The sequence below is a fragment of the Buteo buteo genome, chromosome 8 (genome assembly GCF_964188355.1).
Source record: "Buteo buteo chromosome 8, bButBut1.hap1.1, whole genome shotgun sequence".
In the NCBI taxonomy this organism is placed as follows: domain Eukaryota; kingdom Metazoa; phylum Chordata; class Aves; order Accipitriformes; family Accipitridae; genus Buteo; species Buteo buteo.
Window position 1 is genome coordinate 19,580,280 of NC_134178.1, and position 18,102 is coordinate 19,598,381.

The window sequence follows — 18,102 nt, forward strand, 5'->3', positions numbered from 1 at the left end:
GCTAAATGTGGTCTATAACTAATTATATGCTAATATACAATTAATTGTAATTAATGTGTTGTGCAATTAAATATTCTCATTTTGTTTTCTCTTAAAGTAAAAAAACCCTAGTATTCCTTCACCCCCTGCTATTCCTTCCCCCCCTAATTACTTGGTACAGGATTGTGACATTTGTAGCACATCCTTGATGGTTGTGTACACTTGGATCTGTTTCTCTTAGATCAAATGTATGCTCCCTGAAATTGATTCCTGACATTATTTGTAGATACAATATGTGAATACGTTTAAGACATGTAAAATTATACCTGCATTATATATTTAAGGAAATGTAAGTATACACTGACTGCCAATGACAATTGGATATAAAATCTGTTTATAAATAGCAGTGCTCCTGGGGAGAGTGAAGTGATGGATCAGGACAGACTCTGAAAAGCAGGATTCTTTGTAGCCAGCATCTGAGAGGTGATGAACATGCAGGGCATTTTAAGTGCTAATGCACTGATATTTCTTCATACCTTGCAACCCTTAGGGATCTGCCACAAAACTCAAATATATGCAGAGAATTTAGAAGCCTCTCGTTGAACATAGCAGTTTGCCTATGCAGTGCGTGGGATGAAAGCAAATGAGGGGTGTATTGGTGTTTAACATTATGTAGATTTGAAACGACTTATGCAGCATGTTGAAAGATAAAACTGTTTTTGTCTGTTTGGAACATTATTGGTAAAGGGCTATACGTTTACATGTGTAATTGGCTGAATTCCAAATTGCAGGCAGAATTTGCTTTGTCTTCCTTTAATTTGTGTGGTTTGGTTCTTCCCTCAGGTTTTCATGTGTTGCAGGATGTAGGCAGAGACTGTGGCAGCTCACAATGAACACAAACACAAACTGGTTTAATTTTTTTTCCTGTATATATTCACTGGGGATGAGATTTCCTCCCATGGATGCGTTAAAGCTACAGCAGAATTTTATATATGTGTGCCCTCAAACTATGAATTAAAAACCCTGTGCCAGGCAGCTTGCAAGAGGAAATTTCTTTGGCAGTGACTATATATAAATAGGTGTCTGAAGAGAATTTGTTTTCGTGTATAACTCATTAATATTTTGGCTTTGTTTTTTTTTCTTTTGTACAAGTTAGGAAGCCTTCTCGATTTGGGCAAGGGGGGGTTAATATAGCTAAAAAACAACAAGAAAAAAGGTGGCTCTTTCTGATTTCAGATGTTCCCCTTCCACACAGGTATGGAATGGGCTGCTTGGGCAGGAATCTGCCTGGGGCCATTGGCAGACCCCGTGGACAGCCAGTGGCTGTACCCGTCTGGCCTGGAAGCAGACGCAACTTCATGCTTGTACCATTGCCACCATGCTGGAGCTTTTTCAGGGCAACACCCCTCAGTGCCTGCAGGTCAAGTAGCTAAAAACCTGAAACTATAGGCAGGCTAAGGAGTCTTAGTGGCACGCATCTGAGTCAGTTCAAAATTTACCTTTGTTGTCTCCGGGGTGGTTTTCCAGGGAAGGGTTTCCTGTTCCCTGAAACACCTCCTTGGTACTCGCCTTCCTCGCTCACGTGTGTGGACATTGAGAGGTACCTAATTAAGAAACTGAGACAATACTACTTACATGCTAAATGTGGTTCCTCCGGGTCTCCTCTGACTAGAGGTGTGCTCTGAGCAAGCCGAGACTGGTCCCTGCCGCGCGATGATCTCCCGCTGGTACTTTGACGTGGCCGAAGGAAAGTGCGCGCCCTTCTTTTACGGCGGCTGCGGCGGGAACCGGAACAACTTTGACTCGGAGGAGTACTGCATGGCGGTCTGTGGCAGTGTCAGTAAGTGCCCCTCCACGCCTCCCTTGCTCCCGCATGGTGGGAGCAGGCCTGGGCTCGCACTAACCCCTGGCCGCGGTCTGTCCAACACCTCCGCTCACCGCTAGATCCTCATTAGCCTCTCGCTAACCCAGCATGGTAGTGGGCGACTTCTTGGTGCTGTAGATGGGGGTCTGCAAGTAGGTAGCTAAAAGCCTAACACTTCTTTAGAAGAGGCCTTTACACTCACCTTCTCTTAATTTTCTGTCAAAGCGTACTGACATCTTGTCTGTCTCTGTGTGTGCATGTACAATGCGTGTGCAGGAAAAAGCACAAACTTTAGGGAAGCCTCAGGTAAGTTTAAAAATAGTTCATAGTTTTTACAACGTATTTTCATGTATTATTTCTGACCTTTTTTTAATCAAAGCAATACAAGCTCATTAAAACAACAGATTGTTTATTTCCAGATTATTTTTTTCTTTTTGTTTATTTGTTTTTAGTTTGACTGAATACTTTGTGTGTGTTTGCAATGAAAAGGGGAGAAATGACATTTGATTTTTTTAGGTTTTCCTGAGAGCTGTGATGCACGTGGATGTGAATCACCTCCCACTTACTTGTTTAACACACCATATGTTTTAATAATCATTTTCCCTGAAGAAAGAGTGTTGCACTGTGATTTTTGGTTTGGGAAGGATGGCTTTGTCCATCACAGGATATTGAAGCTGATGAATCAGACACTGGATTTATCAGCTGGATTTTGGGTCGGGAGCCTCTGGTACACTCCCCTCCAATCTGCCTTGCCAGCACATACTCTTGGGAGAGTGTTGGCTGCCATTTACATCTGACACATTAAAGAGTTGAGTACATATTTCACTGGCCTGCCTGCTCACAGGGCATGGAGGAGCAGAACAGAAGCAGCATGTTAGGGCTCCTCTTAGTAAAATATTTTCCAAACTGCACCCAGGAATGTTTGCAGTAAGTAGAAAGCTTAAAAATGCACACAAACACATGCAGAGTCCTAGCAAGGTGTGCTATGTGTGTCTTGAAGCAGAGTAGCTGACCTGTGTTTTATTGGAGCAGGAGCAAGAGCAGTTGTGGAGGCAGGATTGCTGCTCCAGTGCTCCAGCTGCATTTCATCTCAGCGTCTTTTAGAACTGTTCATGGCAAAGCTCCATGGAAGGACATGGAGAAAGTCTACCACCAGGCGAGTGAGGGGGGTACCTCATGGACAGTGATCAGCTTCTGCAACAAGACAGAAGATGTAGTGAAGAGAAAGAAGAACTATGCAGTAGATTTGAGTGAGGTCTATAATACATTTGCTAAAAGAATGAAATTTTGAACCGTCAAGTTCCTGTGTTAGGCAAGACGTTTCCAGAGATGCAAAACACGGTTTGCCTCTGATTGCATGCTCTGTGACAGGCAAGAAAAAGTGAGACTTTGTAACAGGTGGAATGAGGACAGTAGTAGGAAAAAAAAAGAAGAATTTTAAAGAAGAAATATTTATGCAATGAAAAATGCAGGGTATGTGATACTGACAAGTAGTTGATACTGTAGACAGGGAAGGAGGAAAGAAAAGTACACTGAAGCTAGCTGGCATATGCAGATTAGAGGTATAGAAAAAACACCGCAGTGAGAGAGATGTTGAAAAATAAGCCTAGAAAAGCCACTTGAGCTCTTGTGCATTTAGTTTCAGGTAGCCAAGATGAGGGTGTGTTTATTCTTTACTATTATGGCCAACAGAGAATTTGTAAAGGATTATTATCTTTTTCAGTAATGTGGGTGAATATCATGCGTGAGTGGTGATTGGATCCCAGACAAGATGATAGCCATTGAAACTAATAACGGAAAGCAGCTGAGAAACTGAACGTTTTGCTACTTTGCGTTTGGAAGTAGTCTCAGTTAGCAGGGGAAGAATGACAGGACTGAACATGATTTACCTGCAAGAGCTTTGGATACTTCAGCCATTTGCCTTGGTCTATTTGAGGCAAATGAAAGTCACCTACCTCTGATAGTACACCTCTTGTGACAATGCCTGTTCCTTTCCCCAGAAATTAAAAAAAAAAGGGGGGGAGGGGCCCTTCATCCTTATGTTTCATGTCCAACAAGGTAGGATTAAATGAAGACTAGCTATTGGCCTTTTGTGCTGAGCATTTTGGTTTTATGGTCAGTATAAGAGTTTCTAAAAGCTGCATATGCTAGTTCTTGTTGGTAAAAGTCAGCCTTTTCACGTACCTGGTAGGAATTAAGAATTATTACTGCCTTTGTCAGCATTACTAAAAAAAAAAAAAAAATCTATATTTTTGTGAAGGCTGGACAAATAAGTAAGGACTTGTAGTAGACCTTGACTCTTGCAAGATTGCAGTTTTTTTAAACATCCAGTTTTTACAGCTTGCTTTGGGCTCCTGCCTTTCAAGCTGAGCTGTATGGATGCATTTCTTTGTCCAAATTCTGCAGTGGGACTATGTGCAGACTCAAAGATATCTGAAGATCATGCATCTTGCATAAAGAGCTGTAGATACTCACCCAGCACTTCAAATCTGAGAGTTTCATTTCTGGTTTTACAGTGCTGCGAAATTATTACACAGAGGGAAGGGTGTTGCTGACTAAAAGAGCGGTCACATCACAAAACAGACTTCATGAGAATTATTCTCATGAAGTAAAACTTGGAGGGGTGAGATTTGGATTTGTCACTTTGATAATGCAGTGATGTTGCCTTTCATATACAGGTTGTAGGTGAAATCATAGCACCAACTGCTTGTAATAGCAAGCAAGCAGAGTTTAATGTATTACTGTTCCAGTCAACCTAGTGATCTTTTTGCAGGGAATCTTATGCTACGAGGGGTGACCTCAGCCATGACCTTAAAAAGAATATTATGGATTGAATGAAACTTGGAAATTGGACTGTCTTCCTTCCTTCAAACTTCTCTTGGCAGTAGAATTTGTTCAGGTCATGCTGTTTGGGAGGATAAATGATCTTCTAAGACTGGCAATCCTCTCACAGCGTGTAGAATCAGAAATTAAATAAGAAACAACTTCTAAATTTGCTATATATGATATTAATTAGGAGATTCCTCTCTATCTCATGGAACTTGTTTTGGGTTTGGTTTTTTTTTTTCCTTAAGTTCAGTTCAATAAAATAATGCCAAGAGCATTACCATTTGTGTTCTTTCCATAGTTATCTTGGTTTACTTTGGGATTCCCAATATTTGGTCTGAGCCATTAGTTTGAATACTTGAGCTGCTTGGCTTCATTTGCACAACTAGTGGTAAGGAAAAATAGAGCTGGTCTTGTCTTTTAAAATAGATCTACCAGAGGGCTTTTTCCTGTTTTGTTTTGGGGGTTTTGGGGGTTTGGGGTTTTTGGGGATTTTTTTTTTTTTCTTCAGTAGTTTCTCAAACAACATTTGAGTCTATAGGGTACACTTTCCAAGCTACTTTAGTTAGATTTTTGTTACTGTATTTTCATGTTAGTTCAGTGTGTTCTATACACCTGTTATTTCTGTTCCTAAATTAACTTTGTTTTCCTCTGGTTTCGTCTCCTGTCTCAGTATCCCCATGCTGTTTCTCCTTATTCTTCATCACTTTGCTGAATAGAAATGGTAATGAAAATAATTAGAAGTGCTGAATATGATATGTTTCAGCACTTAAGTGAGATCTTGCCTTTGGTATTAATCTAATGTTGCTGAAAGTTTTTTTTACCTGGCTGTGGCACAGACACCACCCTCACCCCAATCCCACAGAAGAAAAGAAGAAAAACAGTGGAGAAGAGTTTCCATCTAGGCCACCCCTGCTCTGTCCTGTCTTTCCGCCCCACCCCCCTGCCCTGTCATCCTTAACTTAATCTTTCTATTTGATCTTTGTGCCTCCCCCCACCCTTCATGCTTATTTATTTACTCCATTCTTTATTCCTTTTCTCTCCAGTGTTCACTTTATTGTTGCTCCCTTGTGTCCTATAAAAAAAACAGTGAGCCTCTCTTAGGCAGGAGACAAGATGGGTGCTAAAAGCACGTCTTTCCTTTGTCCAGCTGTAGTTTGCTTTGCAGCCTAAACTAGTTAGATTTTACAGAGAGTAATATGAAATAGTGGATAGTGGTTGTGTTTCTCTTGAATAGTGGGCAAAGGGTGAAAGGGTGGGATATGACTTTATTTTTCTCGTAATGCATTGAAATTGGGCTGAACCAAAACCTGGGGATGTTCTGTTGTCACAAATACTCATATACTGTGAATACTGAAAGTATGAATACTGAATACTAATGTCCTGAACACATTGTCTACAGAAAAAAAAATTCATATTTTATTCTGCTTCCTTGCTGAAGTGTCTTTGCCTTGATCTGAAAAGGCGGGTCTGTCCTGTCATGCAAAACCTTAGACCCTCTCCACTATCAATGAATTTGACCAACGTTCTGAGGTCTGACAAAAGTGATTTGTCTGTTGGCTATGCACTACTACTGTCAAATTTTTTTCATTCATCACCCAGCTACCTGGGAATTGATGTATAATTGCCCTAGAAGTAGAAGGCTTTAAGGATTTTGTTACCAGTTCCTTCAGCCTGCCAGACCACATGCTTTCTCCCTATTGATTTTTAATAAGGGTGTTCAATACTGTCTACAGTTTCTATTCAGTATAAGGACTCAAACTTCTACTGTGTGACTGGCTATAATGGCTCCTTTGAAGTCATCAGGATCTTTCAGGCAGTTAGTTCCGATTTAATGACCTCAGAATGAGTATGTGCTGACAAGAATAAGCAGAAGATGATAAATTGTTGTTATTGAAGGAATTATTTCTGTCTTACTATCATACTAAAAAGTAATCTATTGTACAGATTTTTTCACTTGTCTCTTAATTGTTGCTTGTTAAACATCCTTAAAGCTGTAGGAGATATATTTTTTTAATACATACTATTTTGAAATTACATTGATGTTCAGGTCTTAACTTTGGGACACAAGGAGCTTCAAAGCTGGGAAAATCCGTTCTCTTAAATGTGCTTCATTTGTCAGTTATTGCACAGGAGACAGCTCTCCCAGCAGCTCCTGCAGCCACAGCATGGTACGTTCAGAGCGGAGTGGAATTCATGACGCCTTGTTCTCATTTGTCCTGCATCTAAAGCACAAGACTAAGACTAATATGGGGGATCCACTCTTACTGCTTTTCATATAGGCTCACGTCAGCTTGCCTACAGATTAGTATCTGTCTGTCCCTGATAATTGATGAGATCAGTCTTAATGTGTTTCCAGTTCATGCCCTTACATGAAGGGAAAATTCACAACTTCTAGTGTTTTGCAGTGTCCAGTTTAATTTCTCTACAGCGGTACTGTGAATAACGGTCCGTACCTTCTAACAGCAGAAGTTTATAAGATGATAATCCTGTTGTCAGTAATTTCCTTTATCCACTTATTGTTTGGGATCTTGACATCTCCCTAGTTAGCAGGAAGTAAAATATTTTGGCAGCTGAACTTGCATGCCAACTTCCAGAGTGTGTCTAAGGCATTAAAGAACTGCAGTGCATTCCTGTAAGCGGGATGGTAAAGTATACCCCTTTTTTAGTTAGGTAGCACATTTTAATCCTTTGTCTTATTTACTGGGTGATTGCTCATTTTACCTCTACAACTACAGATACTGCTTGAGTTTGAAGTCAGGTAGAAGACTCAAAGACAGAAAGCAGGCCACGTCCAGAGCACGTTCAGCTGGACTGGCTGATACTGCCCTTTCACTGCTCGTGAGCTTTATGGGGGAGTTGGCAGGCCTCGGTCTATAAAAGCAGCAGAGCTTGCAAGTTGCTTCATGCCAGGAATGCATTTTTTTTGACAGTGCACTTAGTACTGAAAAAATATTCATCGCAGCAACTAGCTACAATACTTATTTGTCACAGCACTACAGGAGATATGATTTAAAATACAAAAGTCTAGTGATAACATTTCAAATCCTAAAAATCTGCCTTTATAAGTAGTGATATTGCAGGGAAGCATTTCACATACGTACGAAGTCTTTTATTTGAATGAATAAAAAACCCCAAGTTATTAGAAATTCACTAAGCCAGTCACACTAGGACAACCTGTTGCTTCATCACAAAGGCTTTTTATATTCAATTGTCTTACTCCTTCCCAAATTAGCAGTAAAAGGGACATTACCTCTCAATGCTTTACTTAAATGTGTCCCTTTCTCACTGTCTCTAGCATGAATTGCCTGTATCTGCTGGTTTTATCTTCTCTGGCGTGAAAACTCAGCCGAATCGTTCGTCTTGGTGAAGTTGAGGCCAATTTTGAATAGTGTAGAGGAAATGTTAAGAAAAACATTTTTTCGCAGTTCTTCATTCATTGTGAGTGCTTGACACTTAATAGTAAGTGCCTAGGAGATATAACTGGATGACTTCTACTATCTATTTAAATTGTTAATTTTGACTAACACGCTTAGTGGATGCAAGTGACTAATTTCTGTTTCCACAGTTCCTTCCATCTGTATAAATTCGCACTTATAGTTCACCCTTGAACCACACATGGAGCCAGGGTTGGACTGGGCCTTTTTAAAAAGCAATTGGGTAAAGTTTAGGATTCAAAAGGGAGATGAGGCAAATATTTTCATATACCAGAGTTAGACTACTGATAATTTCAAGCTGTGGCAATTTTATTAATGTGATATATTATTGTAGACACTGTTTCTGCTGTAACTTGTTTTGTTGAATCTAACCACAGGTTTGTTTGATGGTTTGGTTTTTTTTCACTCTGTGGAACTTGATGACTCTTGTTTACAACCTTGGCAGAAGGCATGTTCAGGAGGATACTTCTGTCTTGTATTTGTTCTCATTTGATGTAACAGGTGAAGAATTTAATGGGGTTTTTTCCTTTATAAATATTTAAACTTATGGTGACAAATAAAAAGAGAATGACCTTGAAACAGAGTATTGCAAAGATGCTTGAGGAAAGTTTGCTTTGGGGACCTCCTCCCAAGCACAAAATGAATTGAAGAACTGAGAGGGGGGTGATCTGAGCAATTAATGGCCGACACGAGTGTCAAATGGATATAAGCAAGGCAAAATTGCATTTGTCAGGGCTGGTGAAAAGGAAGTTGCATTCATGGAGATGAAAGCATGATTGCCAAGTTCTAGCTGTGCATGGATAGGAAATGTATCTTGAAATTATTACACAGAGGATTCTTATATGAGAAAATTTAACTTAAACCTAGGTTAGGTGGCAAGTATCAACTTTAGTTAAGGCAATAGATGAGGAATAATATGAGTATGGTATGTTTTGTTGTTTTTTTTTCCTCTTCCAGAAGTCTCTGTGAGGGATTTCATGAAACTGTCTTTCAAGCTGCCTATTGTTTTGATGCCATACCAACTATTTAAATTATAACATATCAAAGGAAGATAGGATCAGTCTTTACAAAGTAAAGTTCAAGAAGGAATGTAACTTTTAAACATGTGATTTGTCTGTCTCAATACAATTAATCATATTTTCAGGCCAAGGTTGCTACATTGACCTGTAATAATTCTTTCAATACTAATGCAAGTTATGAAATATTACAGAAACTATATGCAGTCTTTTATGACAAAATAGTTTAGCCTTGATCAGTAACAAAAACAATGAGATAACCCAACTATTAAGAAGGAAAGAGCATCCCTCAGGAACACCATTTTGTCTTTCATGTATTAACTCTTTTCATGTCACCTGTGCCTGGAATTATCTTTCAAATAAACTAGTAGACTTTTTTAGTAACATGCTTTCTAATCTGCTTTAGGAACATTCATCTATTTTAACAAAATCTTGGAAGCTAAGACACAGCTTGAAATTGAAGTGGAGAAGTCAATTCTCAGAACTGGTCATTCTTTTTACTGCTTCAGATGTGATCCCTGAACATACAACCACTACTGTTAGAGGGGGCTTTTTTTCTGAAGTCAGTACCAACATGCATATATTTTTTTTCTGACAGAAGAATATATTTGTTTTTATCAAGTCTGTTAGTCCATGTTTTGTGCTTTTGGAATTGCTACCATTGTGGTCAGAATTCCTCAGTTATTATGAAGAACACTTTACTTTCAAAGACTTTTTGGGTGTCTTAAAGATAGTTGTCAAAACATGAGGATAAAGCAAATGTGCAAGATAACCATTCAGCTGGGTTTTATTTATGTGATCATGAGCCTTAATATCAATGAATAACTTAATGGGAGTTTGCATTATTGAGCATCTTTGCTGAAAATTAAAAAGCGAGCAGCTGGAGTTGAGTGGCCTGAAGGACAGGAGTACCAGGCTCTGGTCGTGATCAGCAGTTTGCTGCTCTGCAGTTAGCTTCCAGGCAGGGAGATGTGCTGATGAGCCACAAGGCGAAAGATCTGGCTTCCAGAACTCCTGCCAGTCCAGGGGTGATGCCAACCCTTGAAGCACAGCAGTGCTGTCTGTTTGCCCCCAAAAACCCTAAAAAGAAACGAGCAGCAACCTGCGGCTTACAGGTAAAATACTAAAACTGGGAACGTCTGGTTTTCACTCTCACAGGGTCTCCCTTGTGCTGTTGACTGTGGGAGGAATTCTGCGCTCCCCTTTATTCTTAGTTTTAGACAAGGTTCAGAAAGTTGTCTTGGTGAAAGAGTGCATGAAGACAAAGTAATTAAAAGTGAAAAGGAATGGCACTTTGCCTGCTGGTCCTCCAGCTCACAGTGCTAAGAATGAGAATAGTTGTCTATAATCAGTAGCTTATGTATAGTATGTAAATACACTTACTGTTCTATGCCCCAGTATCGACCTTTACTAGAAGACATACCAGTGTGGCACACACTTTTCTCCAAGTAATTAAATCATATTCAACTTAACCACTTCTTATGTAAAAACTCATCCTGGTACATACTATTCCCTACGTTTAAAATAATGGTGATTTGCTGCAATCTTAGATGTACCTTTCCCAGCCTTCATTTGTCTTGTATCATTCAGCCAGTAATAAGTCCGTTTTGTAATAAAAAGGTAATCATTGTTTTCCTGCCCTGTTGTTTAGATTCTATTCATTGGTTTTGCCTCCCTGCTGTAAGCAGAGTAGTTTATTCACAAAAGAATGGGGATACCATCTTGTAAAAACAGCTCATTTCACAAGGTAGCAGTAGCAATAATAGAAACCCTTCTCACTAAAGATACTCCGTATGCACTTGTGATTGTCAGAAGTGCTATAATTAGTTGTGATCTTAGTCAACAACTGAAAGCTTTGATCCTAATCCTTCATTAATGAGGCAGTTGTGTATGTGGAATTCAGAGGCAATGAATGCATACACTGAATACTACATTGTAACTGGGTAATGCTTTCATTTCAAATGGTTTCCCATCTTATATGCAGCAGCCAATGTCATTCAGAAAAGGAGCATATCCTAATCCTTTCATTTCATATGAGATTGGTGAGTGAGTGTTTTTTTTCTTTCACTGGAGATGCTGATATGGATTATTTATTTTTATGTGAAACAATAAAACAGAATCTGGGGGCATAGTGTTGCATTTTTCTTCCTTTTTTTTTTTGCCCCCCTTGGTCTTCTGATATGTAAAAGTTGTTGTTAAATAGCAAAATGTGTAGAGCATAATTTGGCTGTATTATTGAACCTGTGCAAAGGATAGGTTTTGTGCCAACAGCCGTGAAGAAATTTTAAAATGTTTCTGCTTTATGCAGAAGAAGGGAGGCTTAGTATTTTTGTAACTCTTGGGGGGACAGCTGCTGGTTATTGTTATGTTGGAATCACAAGGGGGTTTTTAACATGCTATTGGTAATTATTTTTTTTAATAATGGACGGAGAAGTTGTCACATAATCATTTGCAGACTTTATAAATATAGGGAGTGAAATCTTGCAGGGTTATTTGTTTTTCAGCAGACTGGTTATTTTGTCAGAGAAATACTTATGATTTCAAAGTACATTAATAGCTAACCACTTATAAAAAGACCGCTTCTGAATCTGTTATAACAGAAAACAAAACCGTATATGACCATTTCATCTCACCTTTTAGTATTTTCCTAAACACAGGCACTGAACTTCTTCTTAGTGAAACTTAACCCTATTTTTTAAGAGTTTAAACAGTGTCTCTGTTTGCAGAGTGAGATGCGGTTGGTGTTGGTGGGTTGGTTGGTCTCTTCTGCCACCAGCAGCTAAATAAACGTTCCAGGAGCGGTAGGCATGCTGAGTCCTTACGGCTGGCTTTGTGTAAGCTCAGCCTTCTCTGATGTGTGCTGGGCATGGACCGGTGCCAGCAGCAAGCAGGGAGGGAGAAAACACCAGTTTTACCTCTTGCTTTCACGCGTGTTCACTGTCTGGGTTTTGGAAGGAGATGCTGAAGCAGGATGTTTTTGAGGATTCTTTTGGGCGACTCAGCATGTCTTTGCATAAGTTGTTCAAATACTTAATTGCACTTACTATTGAAAGTGGGTGGCTTATTTCTGATCTGGATTTCCAGCCTTATTTCTGCCTAGCTTTGGTTTCCAGCCATCAGACGTCGGTTGCTTCTTTCCGATAAAGCTGTTGTCAGAAATCTTTTCTCAGTAGAGATTTTCTAAATCAAATTAGTCCCCTGGTGGATGAGTGTAAGTGATTGAGCTTCTTACCAATGAGACAGGTCCCCTAAGCTCCCATGAGTCTACATGCCCGTTTCTGAGCCCTCTATATTTTTGGAAGCACGTAGTGGAGAGCCGTGTGTGGCGTTACACCAGCCTTTTGCCTTTCGTGCAAGGTCGGGGTAGTAGCTTTCTCCTCCTATGCAGTATTGCTCTTCATTAGCATGAGCGTCTTCAGCATTAGCTTGAGAGAGCAGGTTGCAGTTGGATACTGATGTACTGCCCACATCCTTTTCCATGCTCCTGGGCACAGCCTGGCTATCTCAGGCATCCAGGTATGTGGCATTTAATGCCTAGTCACTGTTTGATTTGGTTTTGCACAGCTTTTGGCGGGGGCTCAGTGCTCTGACATCCTCAGCATGAGGCACTGAAATCAGGTTTTCCAGTTCTTAGCACCTGCTACTCTCACTTGTTCAGAAATGCACCAGCAAGCATGCCAGCAAGAAGTAAGCGTTATTGTCCAAAAAATCTGGGCCATAAAGGCCACATGTGTGAGACAGAAGCTTTTGGAAATCAGACCTTGAATGTACAGGTGGCTTAACTGATCTCAGTGCAAATGCTGGTGACCTTTTTTCCTGTTCGATAATGAAAGGTTACATTTGCGTAATTTATTGGACAGTTATTTAGATTGTCAGTTCTTTCCACTCACATTTGTACAGACTTCAATTAAAAAAAAAATAAAATCTATAAAAGATGGAGAAGGATGGCAAATGCGCTAGAGCTGTCCCCCATTCAACCTTCCTGTGCTAAATCCTGCTGTGTCCTGCAGAGGCGGTGAGAGGAGGGTGTAGACAGAGGGGAATCCTCTTCACACAGAGCCTGATTAAACCGTGGAACTCAGTGCTGCACCATATTGTGAATGTTAAAACTCATGCAAGTTTTGTGGGGAAAAAAGCCCCAAAATTAGAGTAATGGAAGGAAAATCCACGAGGTTAGTTAAACATTGCAAAAGAGTATTCAGTGGTCTTGCCTGGGGGTGCTTGGTGAGCCCCTATCAGGCAACAGGAGCCTGGAAGGGCTAGTCTTGCTCAGTCTGACACTTAAATTTCTTCCTGCTTTGAAATAAAATTTTCTTTTCATTTTCTAAATGGAATTAAAATGTACTGTACTTAACTGCAGCTTCAGGAAAGGTAAAGATTAAATTAATTTGACGTTTGAGAGATTAAAAGTATCCTGGTTTCAGCTGGGATAGAGTTAATTGTCTTCCTAGTAGCTGGTACAGCGCTATGTTTTGAGTTCAGTATGAGAAGATTGTTGATAACACTGATGTTTTCAGTTGTTGCTCAGTAGTGTTTAGACTATAGTCAAGGATTTTTCAGCTTCTCATGCCCAGCCAGCGAGAAAGCTGGAGGGGCACAAGAAGTTGGCACAGGATATGGCTGACCCAAAGTGGCCAACTGGTGTCACATGTAGTTTAGGAACTGGGAAGTGGGGGCAGGGAATCGCCACTTGGGGACTAGCTGGGTGTCGGTCGGTGGGTGGTGAGCAATTGCGTTGCGCATCATTTGTACATTCCAATCCTTTTATTATTGCTGTTGTCGTTTTATTAGTGTTATCATTATCATTATTAGTTTCTTCTTCTCTGTTCTATTAAACCATTCTTATCTCAACCCATGAGTTTTACTTCTTTTCCCGATTTTCTCCCCCATCCCACTGGGTGGGGGGGAGCGAGTGAGCAGCTGCGTGGTGTTTAGTTGCTGGCTGGGGTTAAACCATGACAGTCCATTTTGGCACCCAACGTGGGACTCAGAGGGTTGAGATAATGACAAACCTGACCAGAGCTTGTTAAATTTGTTATAAGCATTCATTATATTGGTCTAATAGTCGCTGGTCACTATGTTGATTTATGTGTTCTTAGAGTTGTTGCTCTGGTTTTTAAAGTTCTGTTATGTATCACCTTGCTTGCTGTATGTAGTCTCTCTTCTGCTGCTTATCATCTGTGAGAGGTGGATTAAGGTTTTCGCTTTGATGTATTGTATAACACTGGTTTATGGTATGATAAAGTCGTCAGCTGTGGGATTAATCCGCTATTTGTACTCAGCATTGTCACCTTTATACTCCGGGAGCCATGTGTGGGAAACTATTAATAATTACACCATTTACCTTTCCTCCTTGGAAAGCAGTCTATGGGTGGGGTACCTTTCTTCCCCTCTCCTTTCTCCTTCAGTCCAGTTACAATGGTGTTTTGAGAATTTTGAAAAACTTGAATACTCCTGGCATGTTGAGACCAGCACAGTCCTAGCCCTACTGCTAGGAATTAGCATGCTTCTGAACGTGGTTCAGCTCTTGTCTAAGGTTAAACAACTATTTAAGAAGATCACCCAGATATCTGCCCTGAGGCTGGATAATTATGGGTGGCAGGGTGTGTGGGGTAGCATGGGCAAGTACCTAGAAAAGTGGGCACCTCCAGTGTTTTGGAAATTCACCCCTGAACAAGTGCAGGATCCAGAAGAACTAGTAAAATATTTGGAAAAGGTATGCTGTCACCCTGGCAGCTCTAGAGAGATACAAATCACTGCAACGTGCTGGAGCCTGGCCCATGCCTATCGAGCCCTGTTCGACACCACTCAGTACCCTCAAGGGGAAGAGAAGGTCTCTGGACCTAACAACAAAATGATGAGCATTGCGGCCGCCCAGACCTTGGCGACAGGCACCATGACCACTCCAGCCCCGGCGACAAGAACTGTGGCTACCCAAACCTCAGCGACAGGCACTGCAGCCCCTCCAGCCATGGCAACGAGCACAGCAGCTACCCAAACCTCAGCAGCGGGCACTGTGGTCCCTCCAGCCCCGGCGACGAGCGCTGCTGCTACCCAAACCTTGGCGACAGACACTGCGGTTATCCAAAACCCGGCGAGTGGTACTGCAGCTGAACCAGCGGACCAACCTGCACCAGTATCAGTTGCCCCCGTACAGAAAAAGAAATATATGAAAAAATCAGTTCGCTTAGCGAAGGATGAAGGTGAACCAGGGTCATCACGGGAACAGGGGGAAAAGGCAGAACCAGAGATAATAACCCGGTCCCTATCCTTGAGTGAGCTGCGGGATATGCGAAAAGATTTCGGCTGCCATATAGGTGAGCATATTGTCACCTGGCTCCTCCGATGCTGGGACAATGGGGCTAATAGCTTGGAATTAGAAGGTAGGGAAGCCAAGCAGCTGGGATCGCTTGCCAGGGAAGGTGGCATTGACAAGACAATTGGAAAAGGGACACAAGCCATCAGCCTCTGGAGGCAACTCCTATCAAGTGTGAAGGAAAGGTACCCCTTTAAGGAAGATGTTATATGTCAATCAAGCAAGTGGACCATCATGGAAAGAGGTATCCAATATCTGAGGGAATTAGCTGTGCTAGAGACAATTCATCATGACCCGGACAACCCACAATTACCCAAAGATCCAGATGAAGTCCAATGCACACGACCCATGTGGTAGAAGTTTGTACGGAGCGCACCATCGTCCTATGCCAACTCACTGGCGATAATGACCTGGAAAGACGAAGAGGCAGTGACAGTGGATGAAGTGGCTCGCCAACTCCGTCAATACGAAGAAAATCTCTCCTCCTCCCTACAAGCCTGCATTTCGACTGTGGAGAAGCTGTCCGAGGATTTCCAGCAATTCGAAGAGGATATGTCCTGTTCCCCACCTGTAAGGACCAATGTCTCAGCTATTAGGAGTGAGCGCTCCTCTTCGCAAGAGAGAGAATATAGAAGGTACACACCGCGAGGTGCCCTGTAGTTTTACCTATGTGATCATGGAGAGGACATGAGGAAATGGGATGGAAAACCTACCTCGGTCCTAAATGCACAGGTACGTGAGTTGCGAGGAAAAACCACTACAAAAGGGGATTCTACCAGGAAAAATGCCGCTTCAGTTTCCAAACAGAGTAGAAGGGCTGATCTTATTTCTGATCCTCTTGAAGGGAATTCTGAGCCAATTTTACAAGAAGTGAGTACTGGATACTCTGACCAGAATTAGAGGGGCCCTGCCTGCAGCCAGGTGCAGATATTTAGAAATACTTCTGAGCATTACAGAAATGTTTTCACTCAGTCTGAGCTTTGGGTGATTTGTTTTTGGAATTTGTTTCCACTGGCTGTGGCTTTTCCGGCAGGCAGCACTGCATCCCAGCACAAACCACATTATCATTGAAGGTGGGGTGTTATCATCAAGACTTTAAAAAGAAAGAAAATTTTTATGCTTTCATAATGGTATTAGAGACTAAATTGTCTGAAGTTGTAGAAGTAACCACTGAAAATATTAAGAGTTGCATTCTATTTTTGTAATTTTTGTGGCTTGTCAGGAAGCTTATTTGTTCCTGTCTGTTACAACACTTCAGTAACAAAGTTTACAAATTTACAAAATGTAAACTTCTTCTAATTAAATATTTATGAAACAAATCTAAAAATGGTGGGAGGAGTGATGGTTTGGTGGGTTGGGGGATTTTTTGGTTGCTTGTAGATTTTTTTGTTTCGAGATAAGCAAGGCCTTTCCTTTGGTCCACTGAGTAACTTACAAAATTCATTGTGCAGTATATACCGACAGCATCCAAAACCATTCATGCCTGTTGTAGAGAACATGTAGAGATGTCTCAAAGATAGCCAAAGGCTTTCTGTTCATTTGGGGGGTGTTATTTGTTTTTCTTTGAGCCTTATACATCTAAGGTAAAGTTGGAGGAAAAGTTTGGATTTCAGTTTAAATTTTTCTTAAAGTTTGAGGATGTATTTCACTGGGACTGAAATGTTATACTTCTGATTTTATGTTTTTTAAATAATTTAACATAGATATGTTTATATTTCAACTTGTTTGGGGGAAAGTAGTCATAAGTAAATCTTGGTTGTTATTAATCAGCCTGATCTTCAGATTAAAGTTTGCTTCTGTTGAAGACACTGAGAAATGTTTGGGGTGTGGGAGGGTCCTGGGGTTTTCCCTACCTGTATTAGTCTATCTACTAAAATGTATTACCTCTGTAAGTGAAGTTAACTATAGTGCATACAGTCAAACTAATTAAAAAAAAAAAAAAATTCTGCACAACAATGTGTACATTCTTTCTTTGTAAGAATTTTTAAACTAACTTTGCAGTTATTAAATGTGACCAGGGAAATGAAACTAATTATATAATAAAATATTTAGGGACAATATAGTTGAAATGAAATAGTTGATCATCATTGGAGAGCTTTTTAAATCGCTGTTATGTCCCTAGCACAGAAGTGTTACTCTAGTTAATGCAGAGGTTGTTGGATGTTGCTGCATAGTGAAGGAACTGTTGCTCACTCTGCTTGAATTACCCCAAATGCAAATCTTTCTGCTACCAGTGTGATGGGTATCACCTAGTTATCCAACAGGAATGGATGGCAATTAGTGCATGCTTGCTGATTATTTTCTGCATCCATGAGGGATTTTCTTAATCAAAGTTGTTACAAATAAAGTAAATATCTGTGAGGCCAAACTGTCACTAAGGGAAGGATTTGAGGTATTTCATTAGGGTACTGTGGGGTCCATAGGTGCTTTAAAATGCATTTGCATTGGCACTCAGGTGTAACAGTTTACCTTTTAAAAATAAACTAATATAGAAAGAATGTAACTTAGCAAAGGGCTTTCTGCTGGTTTATGTACCTTAGTCATTGCCAGGCTTTTTTTTTCCTTGGAATTTTTCCTTTGACAGCAGTTTCTAACCTGTTTGAATAACATTGCTTTGTTCACACTGAAGAGTTTCTCCTGGGTTAGAAAATGGGGCAGGCGGGA

The 18,102-nt window shown here is 40.6% G+C and overlaps 2 protein-coding genes across 5 annotated transcripts in view; both read left to right on the forward strand.

Moving 5' to 3' along the window:
* APP (amyloid beta precursor protein) overlaps positions 1–18,102 on the forward strand; it is a 234,430-nt gene that overhangs the window by 140,525 nt on the left and 75,803 nt on the right. For 2 of the 4 annotated variants that reach the window (XM_075033881.1, XM_075033879.1), the window contains exon 7: positions 1,652–1,819. The exons of the other annotated variants lie outside the window; for them this stretch is intronic. In XM_075033881.1, coding sequence (XP_074889982.1) covers positions 1,652–1,819 — 168 coding nt within the window. The remainder of the gene's footprint in view (positions 1–1,651; positions 1,820–18,102) is intronic. 4 annotated transcript variants of the gene reach the window in all.
* Positions 2,139–17,756, forward strand: LOC142033685 (uncharacterized). The gene is made up of 2 exons (XM_075033884.1): positions 2,139–2,182; positions 13,533–17,756. The coding sequence occupies exon 2, from the start codon at positions 14,200–14,202 to the stop codon at positions 15,793–15,795; it is 1,596 nt and encodes a 531-aa protein (XP_074889985.1). The 5' UTR covers positions 2,139–2,182; positions 13,533–14,199; the 3' UTR covers positions 15,796–17,756.